This window comes from Crinia signifera, chromosome 2 (genome assembly GCF_055691185.1).
Source record: "Crinia signifera chromosome 2, ASM5569118v1, whole genome shotgun sequence".
Taxonomy (NCBI): Eukaryota; Metazoa; Chordata; class Amphibia; order Anura; family Myobatrachidae; genus Crinia; species Crinia signifera.
In genome coordinates this window covers 256,635,290-256,661,040 of record NC_139218.1, presented here as the reverse complement: position 1 = coordinate 256,661,040, position 25,751 = coordinate 256,635,290, and the positions used below count along the sequence as shown (strand labels likewise).

General features: G+C 41.5%; 1 protein-coding gene across 13 annotated transcripts in view; it reads right to left on the bottom strand.

Moving 5' to 3' along the window:
• Window positions 1-25,751, bottom strand: part of DMD (dystrophin) — a 1,973,025-nt gene that overhangs the window by 1,270,926 nt on the left and 676,348 nt on the right. For all 13 annotated transcript variants that reach the window (XR_014470468.1, XM_083174338.1, XM_083174337.1 and 10 more), the window contains 3 exons: window positions 12,915-13,016; window positions 11,337-11,444; window positions 6,859-7,038 (listed from right to left, as the gene is read on the bottom strand). Coding sequence is in view for 12 of the 13 variants with exons in the window: in XM_083174338.1 (XP_083030464.1) it covers window positions 6,859-7,038; window positions 11,337-11,444; window positions 12,915-13,016 (390 nt within the window). In the remaining variant the exon portion in view is untranslated. The remainder of the gene's footprint in view (window positions 1-6,858; window positions 7,039-11,336; window positions 11,445-12,914; window positions 13,017-25,751) is intronic.

Genomic DNA, 25,751 nt, shown 5'->3' with positions numbered 1-25,751 from the left:
GTGGGTACTTGTGTAGTTTCACGGCACCAGCCCTGCATAGTCAGCATAGTGTCCCCATCAGGCAGCGTAGTCACTATACTGTCCCTGCGAGCTGCAGCTCTGTCCCCGAGGTCCCTGGCAATCCTAGTGAGCGCCTCTCACACAGTGCTGGTAACCGCCACATCCCCTGCGCTGGCAGACACCGGCGGAGAGGGGATCATGCGGGCGCCGGCAGAGAAGTGCTCCATCTGCCTGGGAAAAAATGAGAGTCTCATACGCAAGTGCGTCTCAGTAATTTGTGCGGCAGGGTACGGCAACCCTGCCCACTTGCCCACTTCAGGGAGATGGTCAGGGTTAGGGGTTCGGTCACTTACACAAAGGGTGGGGGGGGTGGACGCAAGAGCATGTCATGCACTATATAGGACGCATTTGCCAATGCTCCATGATACATATTGGCAAATGCCTCCATTTCAAACCCCCACTATCCACGTCAGCCTCAAAGCATGGTGAGTGCAGCGAGCCCCGCGAGTATGCGCCCTCCCGATCTGTTTCTACCCCCCGCTATCCACGTCGGCATAGAGTTGATTATAAAGTGTGGTGAATGCAGCAAGCCACCAAGCCGGAAGCGTGGCGAGCGCATGCAAAAAACGAGCCCTAACCATGGCAAGTGCAGCGAGCCACGCAAGGGGACGTGAAATACATGTCAAGTAATTCACTGCGCTCGCCATGCTTCCGGCTCATTTTCCACATCCCCTCATGGTGCTAGCTGCACTCGCCGCGATTCGGGTGTGGTGGCTCGCTTCGCTCGACACACTTTATAAAGTCAACTCCACGCCAACATGGATAGTGGGAGTATGTACAGGTCAGGATGGTGCAAACTGCTTCCGCTCACCACACCTCAGGCTGATGTGGACAGTGGGGGTGTTTCAGGAACACATTCACAACTGTCATGTCATGCATCTGAAACAATAATGATGACACGTGTTAACTGTCAAATGGATTTTACTGACAAAAAGAAGAAAGAAGAAAAACAATGATCAATGTTAAATAGTAGCGTAGAACAACAAGTCCCAGAAAGGTCAAAAACATTTATTCTTCCATGACAGCAGCCCCTCCAGATGCAGCTGATGTTAATGCAGCTGATGTCGACGTAACTGTGTTATCCTCATTGTTGACTGCATTGTCGGCAGTTGGGACGAGAGTTAAAGGGTTTTACGCCACATAAATTCTTGTAAATAAGAGTTCAGGTATTGGCATGCAGCGTAGATGGTGGTACCTGGCTCAATGTGTGCTTCAATGGCAGACATTAGGGTCCGGGCATCATGGCTGATCACTGGTGTGATGAAACAGTCACCAGTGTCACGTGATATCCCACCGAAGAGCCACTGCTCTGGTATGACATGTCCAATGTAGCTTTTATGTTGAACAAATAGACTTTCGGCCACCTCTACAATTTTTCCAGGTCCACCAACCCGGCGTTGGAGTTGTGCCATGAGATCAAGGGTACACGCCTCTCGCATCAGGTTCTTGTACAAAATGGCAGTTTTGTTGGAGATTTTGAGGTGCCGCTCACAAAACCTTATGATGACAGGGACGCTGACTACGCTGGCTGCGGGAACACGATGCTGACAGGGACACTACGCTGACTACATAAGTGGCGCCGTGAAACTACACAAGTACCCAAAAGTGTTCCGATTTGAATGTAATTGTTATCCAAACATACCTCCACAGCATAGATTTATAAATGATTACCCCTTATATCACTGTTCTAATCTTTGGACTAGATGGTTTAGATATCTTGGGTATATATATATATATCTCTGCAAACTTTCTCAATCTCATCAGGTGGTGTGGATCAATGGGTCAACAATGGTTTGAAATTGACAAAAGGTAGATCTGCAGTAGGACAACCTTGAATGGTTGCATAATGCCAATGTATTCACACAAAGGCCAAAATGTTACATCTGCGATAAGATAATTCTCTGTGCATTAGCATATTCTCTGTTTTATAAGTATTCATAAATCTATTTAACTACACAAACTACTGTAAATATGCATGAAGGACAGCTTTATTAGATGTTGTGCAGTGTTGCTTGTTTTTTACCAATTTTTTCCTCTCTTATAATACCCATTTTTCTGTCACAGGTTTTCTCTTGTATTACAGTAGTTTGCTCCTCTGTTCCATCTGTCCCATCATCCCTCAGTCTCTACTACTTTGTGTCTATCTTTCTTTCTTTCTCCACTGGTCCATTAAGTTACAGCCATGGAGGTTGTGGAGAGTTTGTTGGATGAGGAGTGCTCAACACAGCTTACATCCAAGTCCCAGCAAGTCAATAGGACACGCCACATGGCTAGGTTTGCGAATGCGCAGTTTCTCATCACCTCTTGCTACATTGAAGTCTCTATCATTTGGATGTGCCACTAAGACTCTCTCAAGTTAAAAAGCCATACAAGAATTCACAATGCAAGAATTCACAGGTCTTCCTGTTATCCTATTGTACCAGTGCTTATACAAAGGAACATAATGCTACACATTGCCAAAGTATATACTAAAAAAATAGTTTGTATTTGTTTAACCCTGTATCTTATGACAATTGTATTCTTCCTTGGCAATAAATCTGAATAAAATGTGAATAAATTGCTGACTGTCGCTACTCACAGACACCTGTACAACCCAGCACTTCATAACTCTTAAGGCCCAGAGTACTAACAGACCAAGTCTGCTAATTCCACTAATAGGTTATAGTTCCAGCTTCCAAACTAGCAGCATACAAAAAAAGTCCGGAACCAAGGCTTCCATCATGCATTATTCTGGCTGCCAAAGTCTAGACACCTCAATGTGAACACAGCTGATGACAGGAATACAGGCTACATTGAAACTAAATAAAAGGATCTAAATAAGTACAGAAAATCCTATATTCACCTGTATGAAAATGTGCAGTGCAGGGACCAGCATGAGCTTTCATAAGATGACAGATTCAGAAGATTATGCTACAGGGAAATTGCTTGGAAATGTATGTAAAGCAAGACAAGCTATGGAAGGCTACTAGCAATCCCGGTGATACTCCAAGTTCTGAAGAAGTAGATAAAGCTATGGGGACAATAGATTCCCATTACATAGATAAATGACTGCACATGATCTGTTGGTGGCTTTATGAATGGCTTATATACATAAATGTCTAATTAACTGAATTAATGTATGGCTACAAAGCTTAGTGCATGTAAGAAAATGAATGGATATCTAGACAAATGTTATCTCCCATCAATTGACTTCAGTTGACATCATAAAAGATGGCAAAGAGTTTGTAATGGCAATACATACTTCAAAACCATAAACCAAAGTACAACATCTTGGCTGCAGCTGTAGAGTCTAATGTAATCACCAGGGACTGCAGGAGTTAAGTTAATGCAGTTAATGCAGTTTCAACACCTTTCAATACCCAGAAACTAATGCTAAGAATTGAGGTTTTCTTTCAAAAAGTATAAAGAACAAAAATCTTTGTTGTTAGCAATGCTTGGGATAGATCAACTTAATTATGCAGGTGAACCACAGAGCAGTGTCACATGTATTATTATTATTATTATTATTATCCTTTATTTATATGGCGCCACAAGGGTTCCGCAGCTTCCAGTTACAGAGTACACATAATGAAACTGGAAAACAGTAACTTACAGTTGAAGACAATACAGAACAAATACAGGGTAAATGATTATAGGAACATCAGCCGATTGCTGCAACATAAGTATCAAGGTGGCAGCAAACAGCATGCTTTGGTGCATGTCAATAATGTCATTATTCAATGTCACAGATCATTTAGCGATATGGTTTGTTTTTCATTCAAATATGCACCAGTCACTGTTTTATTGAGTCTTTTGCACTATATGAGTTTGCTCACTTTGTGTTAGTTTTCTATATATTTGAATTGTCTAAACATATTTGCATTGCCCATTATAGCAATATTACGCTCACAGACTTTTATTGACATTTTGTCATTTAACAGGAATCACTAATAATATGTATCATTCCCATTTTTGTGAAACTCGCTTCATGCCCAACCTCTCCTAGAAGGGGCGATCTCATCATGTCAGAGCGCCGGGAGGTGGCGTGGCCATGGCAGCTGAGTTGACCGGAAAGGGGATAAAGGTACTGTATTCACCTTTGTCTTACTGCACCTTGATAAAGAGGCTGAACTAGCCTTGAAACATTGGGAATTTGATCCAGTCGTCTGGTGTCTTTTCTGTTAGTTAAGTGCCACCGCCACCCAGTATCTATCTACTCCGGGCTCATCTCGGACAATACCGTGTGGGGCACCGCGGTACTGTATACACAGTGTGCAAATACAGCGGAGTGCCGCATCACCCAGTTACTATATATATATATATATATATATATATATGGTAAGAGAACCCACAACAAAATGGGAAGACCAGCACCAGTCCAGTGAAAAACAGCAATATATTTATTATCATGGAGGACACATCTCAATAAGTAATCATGTCAGCATGAAAAAACACCCAACAGGCTATACTTAGCAATACTCAGGCTGTATGAAGCATATTGAAGCATATTGGCATTGTCTCCTTGACGGCCGTTTCGGTGCCTCTAGCACCTTTTTCAAGAGGGGTGACAAGGGTGTAGTCACCCCTCTTGAAAAAGGTGCCTGAGCACAGTCATTCATTCACACATTCACATTCACACATTCACATTCACAGTCATTCATGTGAAGCTGGTGCGATATCTAGCAGAACCACACAGAACCACACACACACACACATATATATATATATATATATATATATATAATGCCAACATCCCAGGGAATGCTGACGTTCCCCTGCCTGCTCTAGATGGGCTGCTAACATCACATGATATCAACGCCAGCCCCCAAATTTGCAGAAGACCGTGCAGCAGAAAAGTAAGTTATGGGCTACCCTTCTGCTGCTTGCAGAGGAAAAATCATTAGTTGGTAAGTAACCATGTGTGGATTCTTGCGAGCGAATGTGTAAGAGTACACATCTGCTCACAACATAGCAAGGGAATTTGGGTGGTGTGCATTCGGAGGGGCGGCATTAACCTGCTCGCTATGCTCTGAATATACGCAGCCTAGAGAGAAGGTCTGAATCAGGCCCACAGAACACACCACACACGCAACATAGCATACACACACACGCACACACACAGTACACACTACACAGGGACACAGTACACACATAACGATCACATATAGACACTACACACATCACCACATAAACACACAGTACATATACAGTACACACCACTAGTAGTCTGGGGGTGGAGCTTGTAACTGTGAGTGGCAGGCTCAGGACTCCAGAGAGGAAGAGAGCTGAAGGGAGGGGCGGCCACATCATTGCCTGCACGGCCAAGACACTACCTGCATGTTCTGCTTCTGATCTAAACATTTCTAAGGTGAGAGGGCTGCAGCCAGAGGAGGGGGGCATGGGAGAGAGAGGACAGCCGCTGGCAGTCTGTGACAGGAAAAAGTTTTTTTTTTCCAGTCAAAGCTGTCAGTGTCCTGTTGGCCTGTTTACAATAGGAGGCCTGGAGCTGCAGCTCCATCCACCCCATTCTTAATCCAGGCCTGGCTTCAATATTAGATACCATGGGCTGGTTTACACCCAAGCAAATAGGAAATCATTGTGTAGTATTGTGTCTCTGTAGACCGGAATGGTCCCAATATCATAGGGAAACCATGTTAGTTGATTGTGCCCTTCCCTCCCCCCCACCCCCCTTTCAGTAAGAGGTGATCAGTGTGGAGGTGTTGTAGTAGCAATCAGAATACTGCATAAGGGACATAATGGCACTCATCCAATGTTTTTGGCATATACTGTACTGTGCCCAATACAACTGAAAGGTTTGCATAGGAGAGGTATCCAATTACCTGCATAAACTACTGTCTTGCAGGGGCCTATCCAGTTAGTCCAAATAGGCCGGCAGGGCACTTGGTTTACCTGGGATTTTGTTTCACATCAGACAGACTTAAACAGATCCCCAAATGCAGCCACATTTTCAAGCCACATCTGCAGCCAGCGAAACCACACACATGTTTTCAACATTAACAGTTATGAGGTTCTCCCTTGAAAGTTGTAAGACTTTTACAACAAAGAAAAAATATTTTATTAAATATTAGAAAGTGATCTGATGGCCCAAACATATTGTCTATTTGAGCTTGTGAATGCGTGATGCAAACAGTTATTCGATAATCACTTGATTTTGCAAATTATCTGATTAGCAATCCATACTTAATCAAGCTCTATATCTGATACAGATTACCTGAAAACAAACAGCAATTAACAACTTGCAGTGTAATGGGCCCCATACATCAGCAATCACAATTAATGGATTTCCAGATCCAGTGATTTTTTTGGCCAGATAAATGGATTCTACAATCTATTTGACTTGCCCACACATTACAGATTTATTTCAGTGATCGGCAGATTTTTCCATATAAAGATTGCATCTTCATATCTGGGAATTGCCCAATCGATTGTCATTTCAGCTGTTCATAATGTAAATAGATGAAGAAGACGAATTGGGAATGCCCACACATATAAAAAAGATCTGCAGATAATACCAGATTATTAAACAAGTTTAAAAATCTGATTAAGCAATCGATTGCCGATCCCTATTCATTTTTGATTGGGATTGCCAAAAGGGGGAGCCCACACATCTAAAATTAATTGTGGCAATCATCTCCAGATCTGAGGATTGTCACAATTAATTGCTGATGTATGGGGCCCATTAGCCAAACTGCATGAAGAATGTTTTTGATAAGAATTTACAACCAATTGTATATATGAAATGTAGTTTGTACACATATTTATTAGATTGCATAATTTAGGTATAGGCACAACACCTACCTTCATGGTGCAACCCTCTAGCTTCTGCACAAGATCATCCAACCTCTTAGCAAAGTTCTCCAGTCTTGCATCATTTTTTTGAGACACTGCCTTATTTTTCAACGAGGAAACAAGATCTTGGCTGAGTGAATAGAGATTGTCCATTGTCTTCTTTTTCATTTCTAACTCACCCTTTAAAATCTGTAAAAATATATTTTTTATTAAACATATTAATTCAAAGTACATTAAATATATTGATAAATAAGGAATATCTAATTTTTCAGACAAATTTCAGCAATAAATAACTATAAGTATAATTTATTATTATTATTATTATTATTATTATTATTATTATTATTATTATTATTATTATTATTATTATTATTATATATGGCACCACAAGGGTTCCACAGCAAATAACAAAAGTTGTACAAAGGACACATGTATAAAGGAAACAGATGTAGTTGGAGAGTCTATTGTTGCTGCTTACTTGGGAGCAGCAACAATGCATTAATATGTTAATGCAGCAGGAGGCATCTGGTATCAGTAAATATGACCTGTATGCATTTGTTATCCAATGCTTTGTCACAAATCACAATGACGTTTCCTATGACACAGCTTCTAATCACCTGCTACTCGAGTGGCTGGCTGCATGACCCATTGGTCCACTTAAGTCAGCCACCACAGCTACAATCAAGAGGAACCAGGAAATCTTCTCCTAGCCACCCTTTCCTTGCCCCCAAAAGGCTACAGACTATCAATCTACTGACATCTACAGGCACAGTTCATCCAACAGCGCAGGACTCCTACTGTCCATGCCAAGTTTTGTTAACAGCGATTGCACAAAATATGGAAAATTGGTCCGGTACTTCTTTACTTTCACGGCGCCACTAGATAGGACAGATAGGACAGATAGGACAGATAGGATACTAGATAGGATACGATTTGTATGCGATTTGACATAAGATATCGCATAAGATATAGGATAAGATTTACTATCCATTTCATTACCCCACTATCCACTAGGGCGTGGAGTGAGAATAGAATAGTGTGGCGAGCGCAGCGAGCCACCGAGCCCGAAGCGTGGCGAGCGCAGCGAGCCCCGCGAGGGGACACGGAATGTATTTTATGGAATTGCATGCAAATGGCATGCGATATTGGGGACTTGCTTTCAAACAACATCCGTGTCCCCTCGCGGGGCTCGCTGCGCTCGCCACGCTTCGGGCTCGGTGGCTCGCTGCGCTCGCCACACTATTCTATTCTCACTCCACGCCCTAGTGGATAGTGGGGTAATGAAATGGATAGTAAATCTTATCCTATATCTTATGCGATATCTTATGTCAAATCGCATACAAATCGTATCCTATCTAGTATCCTATCTGTCCTATCCTATATCTTATGCGATATCTTATGTCAAATCGCATACAAATCGTATCCTATCTAGTATCCTATCTGTCCTATCTAGAGTGGCGCCGTGAAAGTAAAGAAGTACCATTGGTCCTTTAGATTACAATATATGCCACAAAATCTACAGAATATGAATCAGGCCCTAGTGGTTTGCATCCATCTGAGATGAGCACGTTCATCTCTGAATCAGGCCCACTGTTCTTTCCACCTGGGGTTATATAAGACACATTTGCTGTAATAGGCCTTTGTCTTCTCTCAATTTGCTGCAGCTAATCAGTAGGTATTCATCATTTCTAATTGTATAAAATATTAATCAATTAATATAACATTTCAATGTGTAGGGAATTTGTAAAAGTGTTGCTAAATCTAAACCATAAGAGTATCCAGTATTAAAAAAGAAAGGCATATTTCTAAGGCATTTATATAACATTTTTTCATATACAAGATTCCATCTATGTAAATATTTTCATATCAATGTAGAGTTTATATGGACATGTTTTGTGATATGTTCTCTATCCACAGTACTTCTAAAGTTTTCTAATACTTTACAATGATTGCTAGTGTTTTCTGCAATCTGCTACTTTAGGCTGCTACTATCCCCCCCAGCTGGCTGCTCCTGGAGGAAAAGTGGGAGGGGCAATGATGCATTTTTGCACTGAGTTGCCTCATTGTAGCCACAATCTGCTTTACAATACTGGTAAAGCAGGCATTATATATTGGACATGCTGCGATGATGCAATCACATTTTCATGTTCACAGCCCATCCCATTTTTCGAAGACAATTTTTCGCCCTGTTGAGCCAAAACTGGCTGTTCCTTAATGTGTCTTGAAAGTGTTTTTTTAATATAAAAGAATATTTTTTTAGTCATTGTGTTGACTGTTTATCACTTTCTACTAATTGTAGAGAGTGCTTGTCTCTACTGCTAATGAAAGCAAACATTGCTGGATACAGTTTGTAAACTTACAATTAATCCAATAGGTCATGGCTATTGCCAAAGGAGTTACATAAAAAAGTAGCTATTGAATTCCAGTCACAGGAAAACTATAGTTATCACTCCCACCACTTAAAAAAAATGCCACATGGGGACTTATGTAAGGGCAATGTTTTTACTGCTTTCAACAATTGTAAAATACCAAAACATAAGTAGTCCCCTCTTCTGCGGTTCCAATAAAATGCTCTCTGCTATACAGCTAATTGATTAATGTTTAAATGAAATGAAAAATATACACAGAAAGGTGACAATGAATAAAGGCCCTTATTCTGGTTGGTGCAGTAATATCCGATCGTGCCGCCGATGTTTTGTGTCTGCGCATGTGCAGAGGCGTCTCTGCGCATGTGCGAGCGGGACACACGGCCACATTCCACATGAAATGTGTACACTACGAACAGGGGGTGGAGAGGGGTGTGAAGGGCTGTTTGGGCTCATTACCATATGTTTACACCCCGCGTTTCATGGGCGTTCCCATGCAAACGCTGGGCGTACGTATGGTAATGCGGCCGTGACGCACGTGTAGGGGGCGGACATATGACATTGCCGGATGTCAGCTGCCCGCCCAGATCCCTGCTTTTGCACGGAGAAATGCCCGTGTGGTCTGAGGAGCTGGCGGACCACTCGGCCCTGCATTCGATGTTCTGCGACCATCGAATGATGGGGGAGGTTCCCTGAGATGGAGGAGGTGTATTCATGAGAAATACGCGTGCGGTCCGTTCGGACAGCTTCTTACCGCGTACGGACGGAGTTGGCGATCCGTATGGAAGGCGGGGTTTAGGACGCACGGTGCTGGCCGCATATTCGTATCCGGCCGCACCGATCAGAATAAGGGCCAAAGTGTTGATCCTAAACACCAGACCATTACAATGTGTTTTCCAATGAAACATTCTGTAGAAGCATTATCAATTAATAAACTTAGCAGCAAATAATCTTCTTATATTAAAAGGGATACATGTTTTAAATTATACTGTACAGTACTACACCATTGGTTACCATTTCTCTTGACCAAATACAATTGTTAATGTGGAGTTGAGAAATGTTTCAGTGTACAGCTGGTGACCTTCAATCAGAAATAAGCAAAGTTTACCTCTGATTTTGGTTCATTGTATATGTATTACAATGTTACAATGAGACTGTTGCTCAGCCATACCTCACATACCTCATCATGTGCATTACCTATACATATCAATCTTACACAGTTTTGAGTGAATGCAAAAGGGAAATATTAGCCATTATACTGTACACTTATACACTCATTTTAATGATTTTGAAAGCAATGTGCTTTATGGAAGTGACTATCTTTATTTTCTCTTTGTGATGTGTGTCATGAGACTATCAAATGGGAAAAGTGCCCTATCCGAGTAACTTTACACCTGCATGTATTTGTAAAGGTAAAGTATTTTCATAAAATAACAGAAAAAAAAAGGTACTTATGTAGTATCTGGGCTGCCGATTTCTAAATCGGGTACATCGCATCGCATCGCATGCGACCATCGGATGCGATGCGATGCGATGCGATGCGATGACCCGATTTTTCCATAGGAATCAATGTTAAAATGGACTGAGTCCATTTTAACATGGAATTCAATGGGAAAAAGGGGTCCTTTTCATACCCCTACTATCCAAGTGGGCACGGAGTTGTATATAAACCTGTGGCGAGCGTAGCGAGCCACCGAGCCCGAAGCGTGGCGAGCGTAGCGAGCCCCGCGAGGGGACACAGAATACCGTCCCCTCGCGGGGCTCGCTTCGCTCGCCACGCTTCGGGCTCGGTGGCTCGCTGCGCTCGCCACAGGTTTATATCCAACTCCATGCCCACTTGGATAGTAGGGGTATGAAAAGGACCCCTTTTTCCCATTGAATTCCATGTTAAAATGGACTCAGTCCATTTTAACATTGATTCCTATGGAAAAATCGGGTCATCGCATCCGATGGTCGCATGCGATGCGATGCGATGCGATATCGCATCGCATCGCATCGCATCTGATTGTATGCCTTAACTTAAGGCATACAATCAAAAAATCGGCAGCCCAGATACTACATAAGTACCAAAAAAAATACTATTCTCCATTTATGATATTTCAAGTATATATATGTACATACCGCTAATTTCCTTAGGTTAGAAAGCATTTCATTCTGATCCTTAAAGTTCTCAGTGTGAATGATATTCACTGCCTCTTCTTTCTCGGTCAGCCAGCCATCAAATAGGCACTGAAACACAAATAAGTACTGAAGTTAGTGGTTGCATCACTATTGTTTGTGCAGTACACTAACCCTGGAATAACGGGGACGTCAACTTGCATGGAGAGGGCATGGTCCAACCCCTGTTTTTCATCAACTAGGCAACCTCTGGAGGCTGTCTAGGTCATGGGTCTTCAAACTGTGGCCCTCCAGATGTTGTGGAACTACATGTCCCAGCATGCCCTGATAGTTTTGGCATGCTCTTATAGGAAAAAATGTGGCAATGCATGCTGGGACATGTAGTTTCACAACATCTGAAGGGCCGCAGTTTGAAGACCCATGGTCTAGGTGCATTGTTGGCTCCTACACTCTGACAGGAGCCGAGTACTGCATGCAATTTTACAGTGTAGCACCCGGATTCTACCAATGAGGAAGGATGTATCAAAACTAATGAGGGTTCTTTTAATGGGAAACATTGAAATATAGGAAGAAGGTATCATGTTCAGGGGCTGAGTCTCTCTACTAATGCTGCTGCTAATTCTTCCCTTGTGTACATCCATACATCCGAATGTTCACTGCCAGCATCTGCAAACACTGTAATCCCTCATGATGCATCTATGCTACATTACCTATAGCAGGTATATACAGTCTCCACATCTCAATATGGCCTTCAATGCAACTTGTTCAGTGATTTTGAGCACAGCCATTTTCAGTGACGCATCTGCGACAATCTTATGCATCTCTTTAGCCATCACTTGTTAGCTCCTAGTCACCACCCAGGAATGCCTCTTACAGTTCTCACATGGTCTGTCTAAAGGACAGATTCAGGTTGTATCACAAAAGCAATATCTTTCTCTAAAGGGGTCTACATCTGCCTCGCCTACCTTCCTGATGAAATTTCTGATAATAGAAATTCCCATCTCGGTGACCATTCCTCCACTACCACACCTACTAAGTAGAAGACATTGCACAACTTAAAATGATAAATGACCTATACCGTACGTAAAGTTGCGTACTCTTTTATTTTAATGCGATGCTCTGTAAAAAACAAGCTAAGGATCCAAATTCCATAAACGTATTCAGTTCGTTTTTTAGTCTCAAAAGATCCATTTGCACCATTTTTTATTTTCCAATTTAATTTATTCTTTGTGACTTCAACTCAGCAATACTGTATGTATCATTTGGAAACTGATCATGTTCATCTTTCAAAAACTGATAAGCTCTTACCGACACTTAAAATTTTGAATATATAAACCAACAATTTCTCTGCTTATGCTCATAGAATTTATTTTAAGATGTTTGTAAAATTAAGATAAGATTACATTTTTACCCGCTCTACCATTAAACATGATAAAGAAAAAATAATAATTTTGAAAAATAGTAATGCAAGACAATTCAATGAATATAAAAATGATAAATCATATTGAAATTGTATAAGTATGTTGTGTTAAATAGTGTTGAATCCTAAAATTTATTGTTACACATGGCAAAGAAAATCACCTGTTCTTCGGCAAACATTTGCCATTTCAGAAGAATTTCCTGTAACAGAATCCACCTGTCCTCTGTCCACCTGCATATTGCTGCCCAGCGGTCTCCCAAATGCTGAAAATTAGAAATGACATGATAGAAAAAAAATGATTCCATACATTCTAAATAAAGCTGACATTTCCTGCATGACAAAATCCTATTAGGATAACTGAATCTACTGCAGTGTGTGGTTTGGTTTGAAATTTTATGCACTGTTTAGTGTGAAATATTTAGATCTGTTTCGCTCCTTTCTTCTATTAACGCACCTTATCCTTATTCTGACTAATAGAATTCCTAAGAATTCATCAGGTTCACTCCATCTGAAATGCCAAATAAACCACTTTCTGCTCAGCAATCTTGCTTAGACCATGTGAACTGTATAAAGGGAGAGTCTTATGTTCTTACATACAGGTCTATCTCACAGACATTGATGCCCTACGCAAGAATAACTTAAAAAGTGATTTCCATTGGAGTCATGCAGAGAGAGAACATGACACTATTTTATAGAAATCTTCAAAAGCTTCTTGGGTTTCACATTTTAGCAGGCAATTATTTATAATGTATGCTGGTTACATTTTATATCAGAAATGAACCAGTGAAGAATTGCACTATAATAATTTTGATTACGTGTTAACACCCAACACCCTCTACAATTGAATAAATTACTTATTGGCATCTGCCAAATAATAAATTTAATAAAAAAAGAAAATGAATAGAAAATTAACAAAACTATTTCTCAGCGCACTGACTTGACTTACTGAAGTGTGATCCATTAAAAAACATACCTGTCTTTGGAAATCATTTATCCCAATGAGAATGACCCAGACAGTTCTAATGGTGCCCATACACTAGTAAGATTTGTCTGCAGATCTTGCTATTTGGAACAAAAACATGGGGGTTTATTCTAGTTCACTCTTTCTGACAAAATCCTTCTTAGATGGACAAAACCATGTGCACTGCAGGGGGGCAGATGTAACATGTGCAGAGAGAATTAGATTTGGGTGGGTTATTTTGTTTCTGTGCAGGGAAAATACTGACTGCATGATTTTACACTTCAATATAGATCTCACTTTGAAGAAAAACCCCACCCAAATCTAATTCTCTCTGCACAAGTAACATCTGCCCCACCCGCAGTGCACATGGTTTTGTCCATCTAAGAAGGATTTTGTCAGAAAGAATGGACTAGAATAACCCCCATGGATATGGATGAGTGACAGTTTGTCAGTTTTCCAGCATTGGCAAGCAAATGGTCAACTGTAATTTGCTCTCATCCATAGCCAGGTTTTTGTTCCAACCAGACAGATCTGCAGATATATAGATAAGGTATGGCCACCTTAACTCATGAGTTTGGGTAAGAACAGTTAGGAGTGAATTCTGCATAGCTAAGAATGACAGCAAAAACTGGTCTTCACTGCCATGAGTCAACATTGTGCATGCTCTAAAGATGACTTAGCTATGCCATTTTGGGATGGGCAGGATGCTTGGAAAAGAAGAGCTGGAGTTTACAGTGTGGGTCATTGGAAACAATGACAGCGTTATGACATGGTAAGGTGCAAACATATGTATACACCAGTAGATTGCTGCTTGTTGAAAATAGTATCTCATACGGCTTTTTTCACTATGATACACTGGTTAGGTATATAGCAGGGAGGATGCACACCAACTAGTGTCTACATGTAAATTATGAATAGTGGTTCACATGCTGGGACAGCAGTAATGCAGAAAGCGGTACAAGTATGAAGCAGTGACAATATTTTAGGCAACGTCCAGTGTTGGTGTATGAGATGAAATGTTAGGATACACCCAGCTTGAGGAAGGAGATGGTACTTGTTTCCTAGCACGCCGCCCCGATTTTGATCATAGTGCATCTTTTACAATCGCATTGCATGCAATATAGCGGCATGCGATGCATGCGATGCAAAGTTTAATTGTACAAGCACCCTGATGGGTGCCTACATTGTTAAATGCACCCCCTTTGTCAACGCCACCCCCACTATCAACGCCAATCCGAACAGCTGCGAGGGGCGGCGGTACACGTCTCTCCGACTTTTTCATACCCCCACTATCCACGTCGGCGTGGAGTTGATTTTAGATAGTGTGGCGAGCGCAGCGAGCCACCGAGTCCGAAGCGTGGCGAGCACTGCGAGCCCCGCAAGGGGACACGGATTATTTTACATGTATTCCGCTGTGCTCGCCATGCTTCGGGCTCGGTGGCTCGTTGCGCTTGCCACACTATCTAAAATCAACTCCATGCCGATGTGGCTAGTGGGGGTATGAAAAGGTCGGAGGACGCGTATTTATTTATTATGATATGTTTAACCTTTTCCTGACCACTTTATTTAAATGTTCGAAACAGCCTATGCTATAGACCAGGGGTATACAACTCCAGTCCTCGAGAGCTACCAACAGTTCACGTTTTCCAGCTCACCTCACAGATACACAGATGCACTCATTACTGACTAACACATTTTAAAAGATCCACAGGTTGAGCTAAATACTTCACTTGATTCTGTGTGGAGACATTGAAAACGTTAACTGTTGGTAGCTCTCGAGGACTGGAGTTGGCTACCCCTGCTATAGACCATCTGTGCTGTTAAATATTAGTACTCTATTTAATACAGTATCCAGTGCATAAAAAGACCAATTTTCAGGGCTTTTACTGCTCCCCCAGACTCCCATACTTACTCCAATGCACTGCCTTGTAGGAGATTTTGTATTACATTTGGAAACCCCTCTCTAAAAATCCTGCATTTGTCACTGGTACTCCACCTATGTACTAAAAAGCAACAAGTATCCATGAAAAATCTAGGGAAGCTAAAGCTCAATTGTTGTTTAAAAATCTTTGTAATTATATATTTTATTCTATGCTACAGGTGTGTCCTCACTACTTGTCTGTATGCCTTATGGCACACGTCTTCTTCTTTAACTGAGAAACACTGAGATGCGTACCAAAATTTTAGATTTTTTAAATTGTGTCATAGGGTATGAATTCAACTAATCGGAGGAACAAAACTAAAGCAACCTCGGGCATTAATGCTCAAGACATTATTAAATTTCTCTTCTGATTTCTCCCAATTAACTTGCTAATGCCTTGTAATTTAATGTTTTAAAGGGCATAGTTAACATGGGTTAACAGGAGATATCACACAGAATATGTGATAGCTTCATGGAGTTGTACAATAACCACTTTGGTGGTATGCCTGGAATATTTCCCGGCTGAGCTGTTCTGCAGAAGGTAGTGGTGGGTTTTCCTGGGGTAGGATAAACCACTCAAGGGGTTAACATTGTCACAGCACCCCATAATTCACTAGTTATCATGGATCTTTGACCTAATTAAACAGGTGAAAAAATAAAATCCCCAATAGCTTCCACAATTACTTGAATTTTCCTTCAATGTCGCATCACACCAAAAAACAAAAACACTCACAGTGTACCAGGTAACTATACTGTGCCTTTAAAGGTACATTAATTAATTACACACACACACACAGAGTGGCAGATAAAGCACAATAGAACTTGACATGAGGAAACCCCACCACAGCACAGATTTTGCGGTTTATACTCAATTTCACACATGTTCAAATTGCGCACACTAAATTGAAAATTGATTAGTGTAATTTAGCCATGTGCTGGTTTTCTTTTATATGTTTTAATTATACACATTCAAAAACGTTATTCTCAAAAGCTGAGTCTAATGGGGCCTTCGGTGCATGGAGGGTATTTTTGGTGTGACTGAAGCAACAGAAGGACACATCTGTATGTATGCAACTGACCAACATTCTACATACTTGGTCTGGGCTGGGCTGCAGATTATTCCACCCTCTGTCCTAGATTGATTTGATATTGTCATAGGTAACCAACATTCTACATACTTGGTCTGAGCTGGGCTGCAGATTATTCCACCTCAGGTGCTGGATGTATTTAAATGCTTTGGTAATTGATCATTCTGCACACTGCTTTAGATATCAGAAATGTGTTATTGACAAACTTAATTTTGCAAGTTAAAAAGCAAATCTCTGTTGCCTATGTGAAGGGAGGAATATCTTATAACTCTCAATGACATATGCTATCTTGGAATGCATGGGTGTTTATGTAAGCCACTTTTATTACCATTCGTTGTAGTAGAGGGGTTGGGGATTGGGTGGGAAGAGTGCAATTAACAAGTTACATAGTTATATAGTTACATAGTAGGTAAGGCTAGCTTGCGTCCATCTAGTTCAACCTGGTATAGATATCCATTGCTGATTTGGTAGGTTCTGGTATTTTACAGGCAAATTATATTTCTTATTTGTACCCATGGATGTTTTTCTCCAGTAAATGTTTGTCCAACTTTTCCTTGAACGCATTTAATGAGCCAGCCGTTACCACCTCTCTGGGAAGAGAGTTCCAGAGTTTGACTGTTCTGACCGTAAAGAAATTCTTTCTACTAGCTGAATGAAATCTTTTTTCTTCTAATCTATACTCATGCCCTCGCGTCCTAGATTCCTTTCTAGTAGAAAAGAGGGTACTTGACAGTTCCTTATGTTGGCCTTTGATATACTTGTACATGTTGAGCATGTCCCCCCTTAAACGTCTCTTTTCTAATGTAAATAGTCCCAAATTGCTTAATCTCTCCCCGTAGCTTAAATTCTCCATTCCCCTAATAAGCTTTGTTGCTCGCCTTTGGACTTTTTCTAATTCTATGATGTCCTTTTTATAGTGTGGGGCCCAGAACTTTACTCCGTACTCTAGGTGAGGTCTCACCAATGCTTTATATAGTGGCATAATTACCCTTGAGTCCCTAGTTTCCATTCCCCTCTTAATACATGCCAGAATTTTGTTGGCCTTTTTTGTAGCTACATTACAATGGGCACTACATCCTAGTTTGCTGTCTATTTGGACTCCTAGATCCTTTTCAAGTATGGAATTACCCAGTTCCTCTCCGCTAAGGTTGTAACTTGCACACTGGTTGTGTCTCCCAAGGTGCATAACCTTACATTTATCTACATTGAATCTCATCTTCCATTTTTTTGCCCACTCATCTAGAATTGCAAGATCATTTTGAAGCATGGTGACATCTTCTGATGATTTGATGACTTTGCTAAGTTTTGTATCGTCCGCAAAGATGGATACATTGCTGAGTAACCCTATCCCAATATCGTTAATAAAAATGTTAAACAAAATGGGCCCCAAAACCGAACCCTGGGGCACTCCACTTAGTACCGGTATCATATCTGATACGGCACCATTCACAACCACTCTTTGTTCTCTATTACATAGCCAATTCCCTACCCATCTGCAGATATTTTCACCCAATCCTAGGTTCTCCATTTTATTAATCAATCTCTTGTGTGGGACAGTATCAAATGCTTTAGCGAAATCTAGGAAAATCACATCTACAGCATTTCCATTATCGAGGTTTTTACTAACCTCTTCATAGAACCCTAGTAGATTAGTTTGGCATGAACGATTTTTCACGAACCCATGTTGGTTAGCACTGAGTAGACTGTGATGATCTAAATATTTCTGGATACCATCCCTTAAAAATCCTTCAAATAGTTTACCCACAATTGATGTTAAACTAACGGGTCTGTAATTAGCGGGATCTTCCTTTTTTCCTTTTTTGAATATTGGCACTACCTCTGCTATTCTCCAATCTTTTGGTACTATACCTGACGATAGTGACTTGCTAAAGATATAATGTAGGGGGGTAGCTAGTTCATCCCTTAATTCCATTAATACCCTCGGATGAATCCCATCTGGCCCTGGTGATTTATTTGTTTTGAGTTTGCTTAGCCTCAGTATTATTTCCTTCGGCGTGAAATCCACAATGAGATCTGGCTTATTTGTCCCGTTTGTGGTAAATGTTCGTTCCACAGTCTGCTCTCCCTTAGTAAATACTGATGAGAAGAACTCATTTAACAGTTTTTCTTTTCCCTTGTCCTCAGTAACACTTTTTCCACTAGTATCAGTTAGTGGGCCTATGTTTTCCTTAATTAAACGTTTACTATTGGGACTTCCGCTTCCGGTTCATGGAGTGAGGAAGCACGCTCCGGAGCTCCGTCTACCCCCGCCAACAAACATAGTTTTTTCAAGGCTTAATCAGCCTCCAAACCGCCTCATCTAACCTACACAGGCACCTGCTCAATCTGGGAGTCAGGATGGATGTGGTAACATCCGCAACGGTGCCGTCCACGCCGCTCCCTCCACGCCAGGAGAAGCGGAGGATCGAGCAGAACATGGCGCCCGGCACCCCGCACATAGATACCTCACCTGCCAGCAAGAAAACAGCAGCAGACCACCCAGACGCAGTGAGTAAACTCTGCCGCTCCCCTGACATGCCCGCTACATATGGGGATATTGTAGACGCTATTAAAAACACCATGGCCCCTCTGCTATCACAGGCAGTGTCAGACATAACGGCGCAGCTAAAATCCCTCACCCACCGAGTGGCCACTGCAGAAAATCACCTGGGGGCTGTCTCACACGAGCTAAAAGACATGCAGCATGCTGTAAAATCTCTCACGTCTGATAACTATCATATATGGAACAAACTTGACGAAATCGAGAACCGTTCCCGCAGGAATAACATCAGGCTGGTTGGGTTACCTGAATCTCTTAAAGGAACAGCTCTCTCCCATTTTGTGAAAAACACATTACCCACCATCTTGGGCATCGAACAAGAATGCAGAGACATGGTAATAGAGAGGGCTCATAGAGTGGGTCCCACTCCCTCTCCTAATAAACCCAGGCCCCGTGTTACGCTATTCAGATGTATGAACTATCTCCATAAACAATTAATCTGGACTGCATCCAGACGGGTGAAGAACATACAATGGGAAGGCAATACCTTGCTAATTTTCCAGGATTACTCAGTGGAGTTGACGAAGGCTCGCAAGGCTTTGTCTCCAATTTGCTCCCAATTAGTTACTGAGGGCCGTAAGTTTGGCTTATTATATCCCGCCAGACTACGCATTTATGACGGTAATTCCCACAAGGACTTTCTCTCAGCTAAGGATGCAGAGTCTTATCTTCGCGGAATTCTAGCAGAACGAGATCAGGATATCAGCGACCGGGTCCCTCCTGCGTCCTATGCCTCCGTAACCACCACAAAGATGGCTGATCACCCACCGACCCAATCCCACCAACCTAAGACCTAAATATACAGGTTCTAGACGTTCACAACACAAATAATCATTTTTCTGGCCTTACAAGAAAAAGATGGAACTGAAATCATACATTTGTAGTACAGCACAGTACTTCTTGACTTTCCTTCCTCAGGACTGAGCCTAAAATCTTAATTGAAACCTAATGTTAGCTCTTATCCCTACTAGTATCAATCAGGATCGTATATCCTTTATCAGGGGAAAGGGCGAAGATATCTCACAGTCTAAAACCCAGATTGTAATTTTTTCTTTCTTCCTTCCGCTCCCCCCCCCCCCATCCCACTACCCCTTCCCCCTCCCACCCTCCTCTTTAATTTATTTATGGTCTCCAGCAAAATCGATACTCGAAATGTCAATCTCCTCCTCATTGAGTAGTTACTGTATAGTAATAGTCCGACATCCAAGATACATAATTTTGTTAAGAACTGCAGGGATATGTTTATTTTGTTATTCTCTGTTCTAAGATCATTAGCGTTAAGAATTTTTGACTTGATAAATGCTTCTCCCCCTCACCTCCTCCCCCCCCCACTCCCAACCCACTTATTCATAAACACTGCTCTTTACCCTCCCCCCCCTCTCCCCCCCCCCTCTCCTTAATTTCCTTCACTCTCCCAAATTCAGGGCAAGCTCATTTAATGTTAGACGGTTCAAGGGATGGCTAGGTTCCTCCCTCTAGACTTTTATATTAGTTGGTGGGCGGAAATGACGGTGACGACTCAGCTTCGCTTCCCCACCCATGTTAAATATTGAACTTCAGTGGGTCACTGCACAAGTTGCATACTCCACTTTAGATATGTTAGGAAGTCTCTCATCGGTGAAACATAACCTTAATCATTGGACTGCTCATTGTTTGATATCGATGATAATTGTTTTCTGGTACATTCTACTATATGTTTTTTGTTTTCATTTGTCTGTCATGTCTTTGTCTTATCCCCCATGTTATGTGTCCCCACCCTCTCTTTCCTCTTGTCTTCACTTTATTCGGACCTTCGAGACCACACTCCAAACTCTACAGGCAACTCAATCCTCAACGAAGAATAGATGTCAGACTTGACGGTTGGCTCTTGGAACGTAGGAGGCTTCAACTCCCCCATGAAGAGACGTAAGATACTTATTAACCTTAATAAACGAAAAGTCCATTTAGCTTTTTTGCAGGAAACTCACCTGACCCCACCCGAAATAGTAAAATTGAATATGCTAGGTTGGAAGGTAGTTGGATCTAGCCCTTATAACTCCAAAGCAAGAGGGGTAGTAATTCTGATCCAATCTAATATTTCCTTCGAAATAGATAAGTTGATCACTGACCCGGAAGGTAGATTCCTTATCATCTCTATTATAATCCAATCCAAGCCATACACCCTGTGTAATGTATACGCCCCAAATATTCCAAAATATTCATGCAAAAATTAACAGCGGCCCTGATCCCATTTTCCCATAACCCGCTTATATTAGCAGGCGACTTCAACCTTATCTCATCCAATGTTTTAGATCGCTCCTCCCAGAAAAACAATCCCCCTAAACTCCCGAAATTAGGTATCCCGGCTCTGGCAGACTCCCTACAGGTGGTAGATGTGTGGAGGGCACTAAACCCCACCGAAAGAGAATACACATGTTTGTCTGCTGCCCATAATACCTTCTCTAGGATTGACTACATTTTCATATCCCACACTCTATTTCCACTTATACGTGATTCTGAAATCAATGCTATTTCCCTTTCAGATCACGCGCTTATCACAATATCTTTCGGATACCCCTCTTCGGACCCTAAATCACGCCTATGGAAATTCCCCACTTACCTTGCCAAATCGCTTAAATTTCAGGCTAGACTTGAAAAAAGTTGGAATGACTTTTGTTCCAACAACTCCCATCATTTACAAACCAACCCACCTCTATTTTGGATGTCCGCTAAGTCCGTCATCAGGGGGGAGATAATATCATACATTGCGAATAATAATAAATCATATACAACCAAATATTTAGATCTTCAAAATCACCTAACCACCACCTTCCAACAATACAAATTACGCCCTGATGCCTCATCTAAATTGGTCTACCTAACAGCTAAAACAAATTACGATGCATATTTACAAAAACTAGGAGAAAGACACCTCTTTTCTTCAACTTACAGATTCCACAAATTTGGAAATAAGACTGGTAAACTCCTCTCGAGAATCCTTCAAGGCACTAGACCCCCAATGGTGGTCCAACCTCTCAGGAATGCTAGAGGGGACCTCACCAAGTCAAATGTAGAAATTGCTGACACCCTTCGTCGGTTTTACTCAAACCTCTACTCCCATTCCCCCCCCGATCCCACATCTCATCTCAGTCCACAGATGGAGAACCACGTTGACTGGGACTCTATCCAATGCCCACAGATCTCTCCCAGAGAAGCGCAATCACTGATGGCCCCATTTACGGAGGAGGAGGTGCTTAAAGCAATAACCTCTTTAAAAAGCGACAAAGCCCCAGGCCCTGACGGCTTCAGCAGTGATTTTTATAAACTACTAAGAAAAAAAAACACTTTTACCCAAGCCCTGACAGCTTTCCTTAATCAACTTTTTTCAGCACAAATCCCCCCTCACCACTTTAATACTGCGCTATTGAGAGTAATTCCAAAACCTGGCCGAGATCCTGAATTACCCAGCTCTTACCGCCCGATATCCCTTCTTAATTTGGATTATAAATTATTCACCAAACTCATAGCTGACAGAATCAAACCCCTACTACCATCAATTATCCACCCTGATCAATCAGGTTTTATCTGGGGAAGACACTCGGAAACAAACGTTCGTAAGGCACTCAGCACAATCCTCGCCTCCACCCTCCAAGGGGACATGGGTAACAAAAATTCAGTGCTGATCTCTCTGGACGCGGAGAAGGCTTTCGACCTTGTTGAATGGGATCATCTATATTCAACGTTATCTAAATTTGGATTCCCCGATGGCCTTCTCCGCGTCCTGAGATGCATAAACCACCTCCCCCGCACACATATAGCTTGTAACGGACTGCTGTCAGAACACTTTACCATAGAAAAAGGCACCAGACAGGGATGTCCCCTTTCCCCTTTATTATTTGTGATCGCCCTAGAACCGCTAGCCATAGCTCTCAGATCTGATACTAGATTCCAAGGAATGAAATTAGGCTCACTAGAACTAAAATTGTCATTATTTGCAGATGACATGTTATTGTTTGTCTCCAATCCCTCCGAATCAATCCCACAGATCTTACATATCATAAAATCCTTTGGCCAAAGTTCAGGATACCGCATTAATCTGTCAAAATCAGATGTGCTATACTTCCCCACAATAGATCACACTACACTAAGCTATCTCCGCACCCTCCCATTTAATGTCCTGGCCACTGAAATTAAATATTTAGGAGTAAAAATCCCGGCTGATATCACAAGGATATATCAGTTAAATTTTACCCCACTGATTTCCAAAGTTATTACCCAAATGGAGGGCTGGCTCCTTCTCCCCCTGTCCTTATTAGGTAGAATTGCAGTGATACAAAGTGTAGTCTTCCCTAAAATCTTCTATATGTTGCAGATGCTACCTATCAGAATGCGAAAACAAGATCTAGACAAGCTGAACAAAGCCATAACTAAATTTGTCTGGGGCGGTAAGAGGCCTAGAATAGCCTTGGCTAAAATGATGGCACCACTATCTTTGGGTGGGAGTGGAATTCCAGATTTCAATGTATATAATAACACGATTCTATTCCGCTACATCTCAGACTGGCTGAACAATACGAATCACTTCACGACAGTAGAGATAGATAATGCGCTTCTTTATCCCTATTCCCCAGGAGCCCTTCTACTTACTAAACCCTCGACCCTACCCCGCCTCGCTAAATCAAATATCCTTTTTTATGACATATACCTGGCATGGCAATGGGTTAACAAGAAGCTCCTTAGAAATCCACAAAGTATACAGAAAACACCTCTATGGGGTAACCCAGCATTCCCCCCATCATGCACTAACAAAACTTTCCTGAATTGGAAGGAGAAGGGCCTGTCTGACGCAACCATGGTCTATGACCCAGGTGGCCAGATCAAACCCTTCGAACAACTTAGACAAGAATACCAAATCCCCCAAACTAACTTTTTCATGTATTTACAGATGAGACACTTCTTAGCGACCCTACATCCAAAACAATTGATCAACTACCCTTCTCCCTCTGCAGACCCCTTACAACATATATTCAATCATAACACCAAGCACTCATTCAGACTTAAACCATTATATCTTCTGTTACTTTCCGCATCCTCAGAAACGAGATGGAATACGCTCAGATCACAATGGTCTAGGGATATTACAGATCTACAGTCCCATGAACCAATCAGTAAATATCATATCCTAACCATGAAAACTCTTGCATCCTCCTATTTGCAGGAGGTCCATTTAAAATCGATACAACGGGCTTATATCTCCCCAGCTAGGCTGGCCCACTTTGTCCCCTCAGTCACAGGAGAGTGCCCCAAATGCCATGCAAACCGGGCCTCTTTTTTCCATTGTTTCTGGGAGTGCGGAAAGATCAGAAAATTTTGGAACAAATTAACCTGCACTATCTCTAACACATATAAAATCAAGATTTCCCCGAATCCCCTAGCTTGCCTTTTTGCAAATTTCGACGTATGGGAACTAGGAACTAATAAACATCGACTCATCCCTCTCCTCACAATCACAATAACTATTGCAAAAAAAATTATTTTAACCCACTGGACATCTTCAACATCCCCTACGATTGTAGAAGTAAATGAAAAAATGCTTCAACAAATGTACTTTGATAGAAAATCAGCTACGACTAATATTGAATCTGGAATAGTCTACTTCTATAAGAAGTGGGGGTCATACATAGAATCCCTTTCTCGCCAAACCCAAGAACAAATATTTAGTATCTTTGACTCTACAGAATGGTTCTTACACAGACGTCTTATGCAGAATGAGGAGTTGTAGTCATCCCCTGCGTATCCAAGATATACCTTCCTTATCCCACTCAATTGCTGATTGTAAATTCCCTGTATGAGTGGAAATACTCATATCAAAGTTGAACTTTATAGAACCTCAGAACCCAAGGTCACGAAGCTCAATTCCCCATTCCCCCCTCCCTTTCTTCCTCATGTGTGCTGTCCTTCATGTCCTTTGTCTTATGTCTAAGTTTGTCCTTATGTTATACAGCCTACTGGCAGTTTAGATAAATGTAATTATTATGTCTATTGTGTGTATGGTATAGATGTGTTAGCTTCAGTTATATAGACCATTAGCCAAAATGCAAGAACCATAGGGGTGTGAGGAGTATAAGGCAGAGTATCGCACTAGGAGTAAGTTACTCCACCCAGACGTAATTCTGCCTCACCTCCACCACCCCCCCCTCCCTTATTGATGCAAGGTATTTTAGTTTTATATGCATCTGTTAGAATTATATATTTCCCACTAACCCAACAGTAGACGTCTATGGTCATTGTTACTAATATAGGATTATTTTCACTACTGTGAACTTTGGCTGAGTTGTACAAAAACCACACGTACCACAATGTATGTATGACTGTATAACGCAACAATGTATTTCATACTTTATTATATACTTTAATGACAAACAAATTTGTTATTCTGCAAAAATTTAATAAAAAGATTTAAAAAAAAAAAAAAAAAAAAAAAAAAAA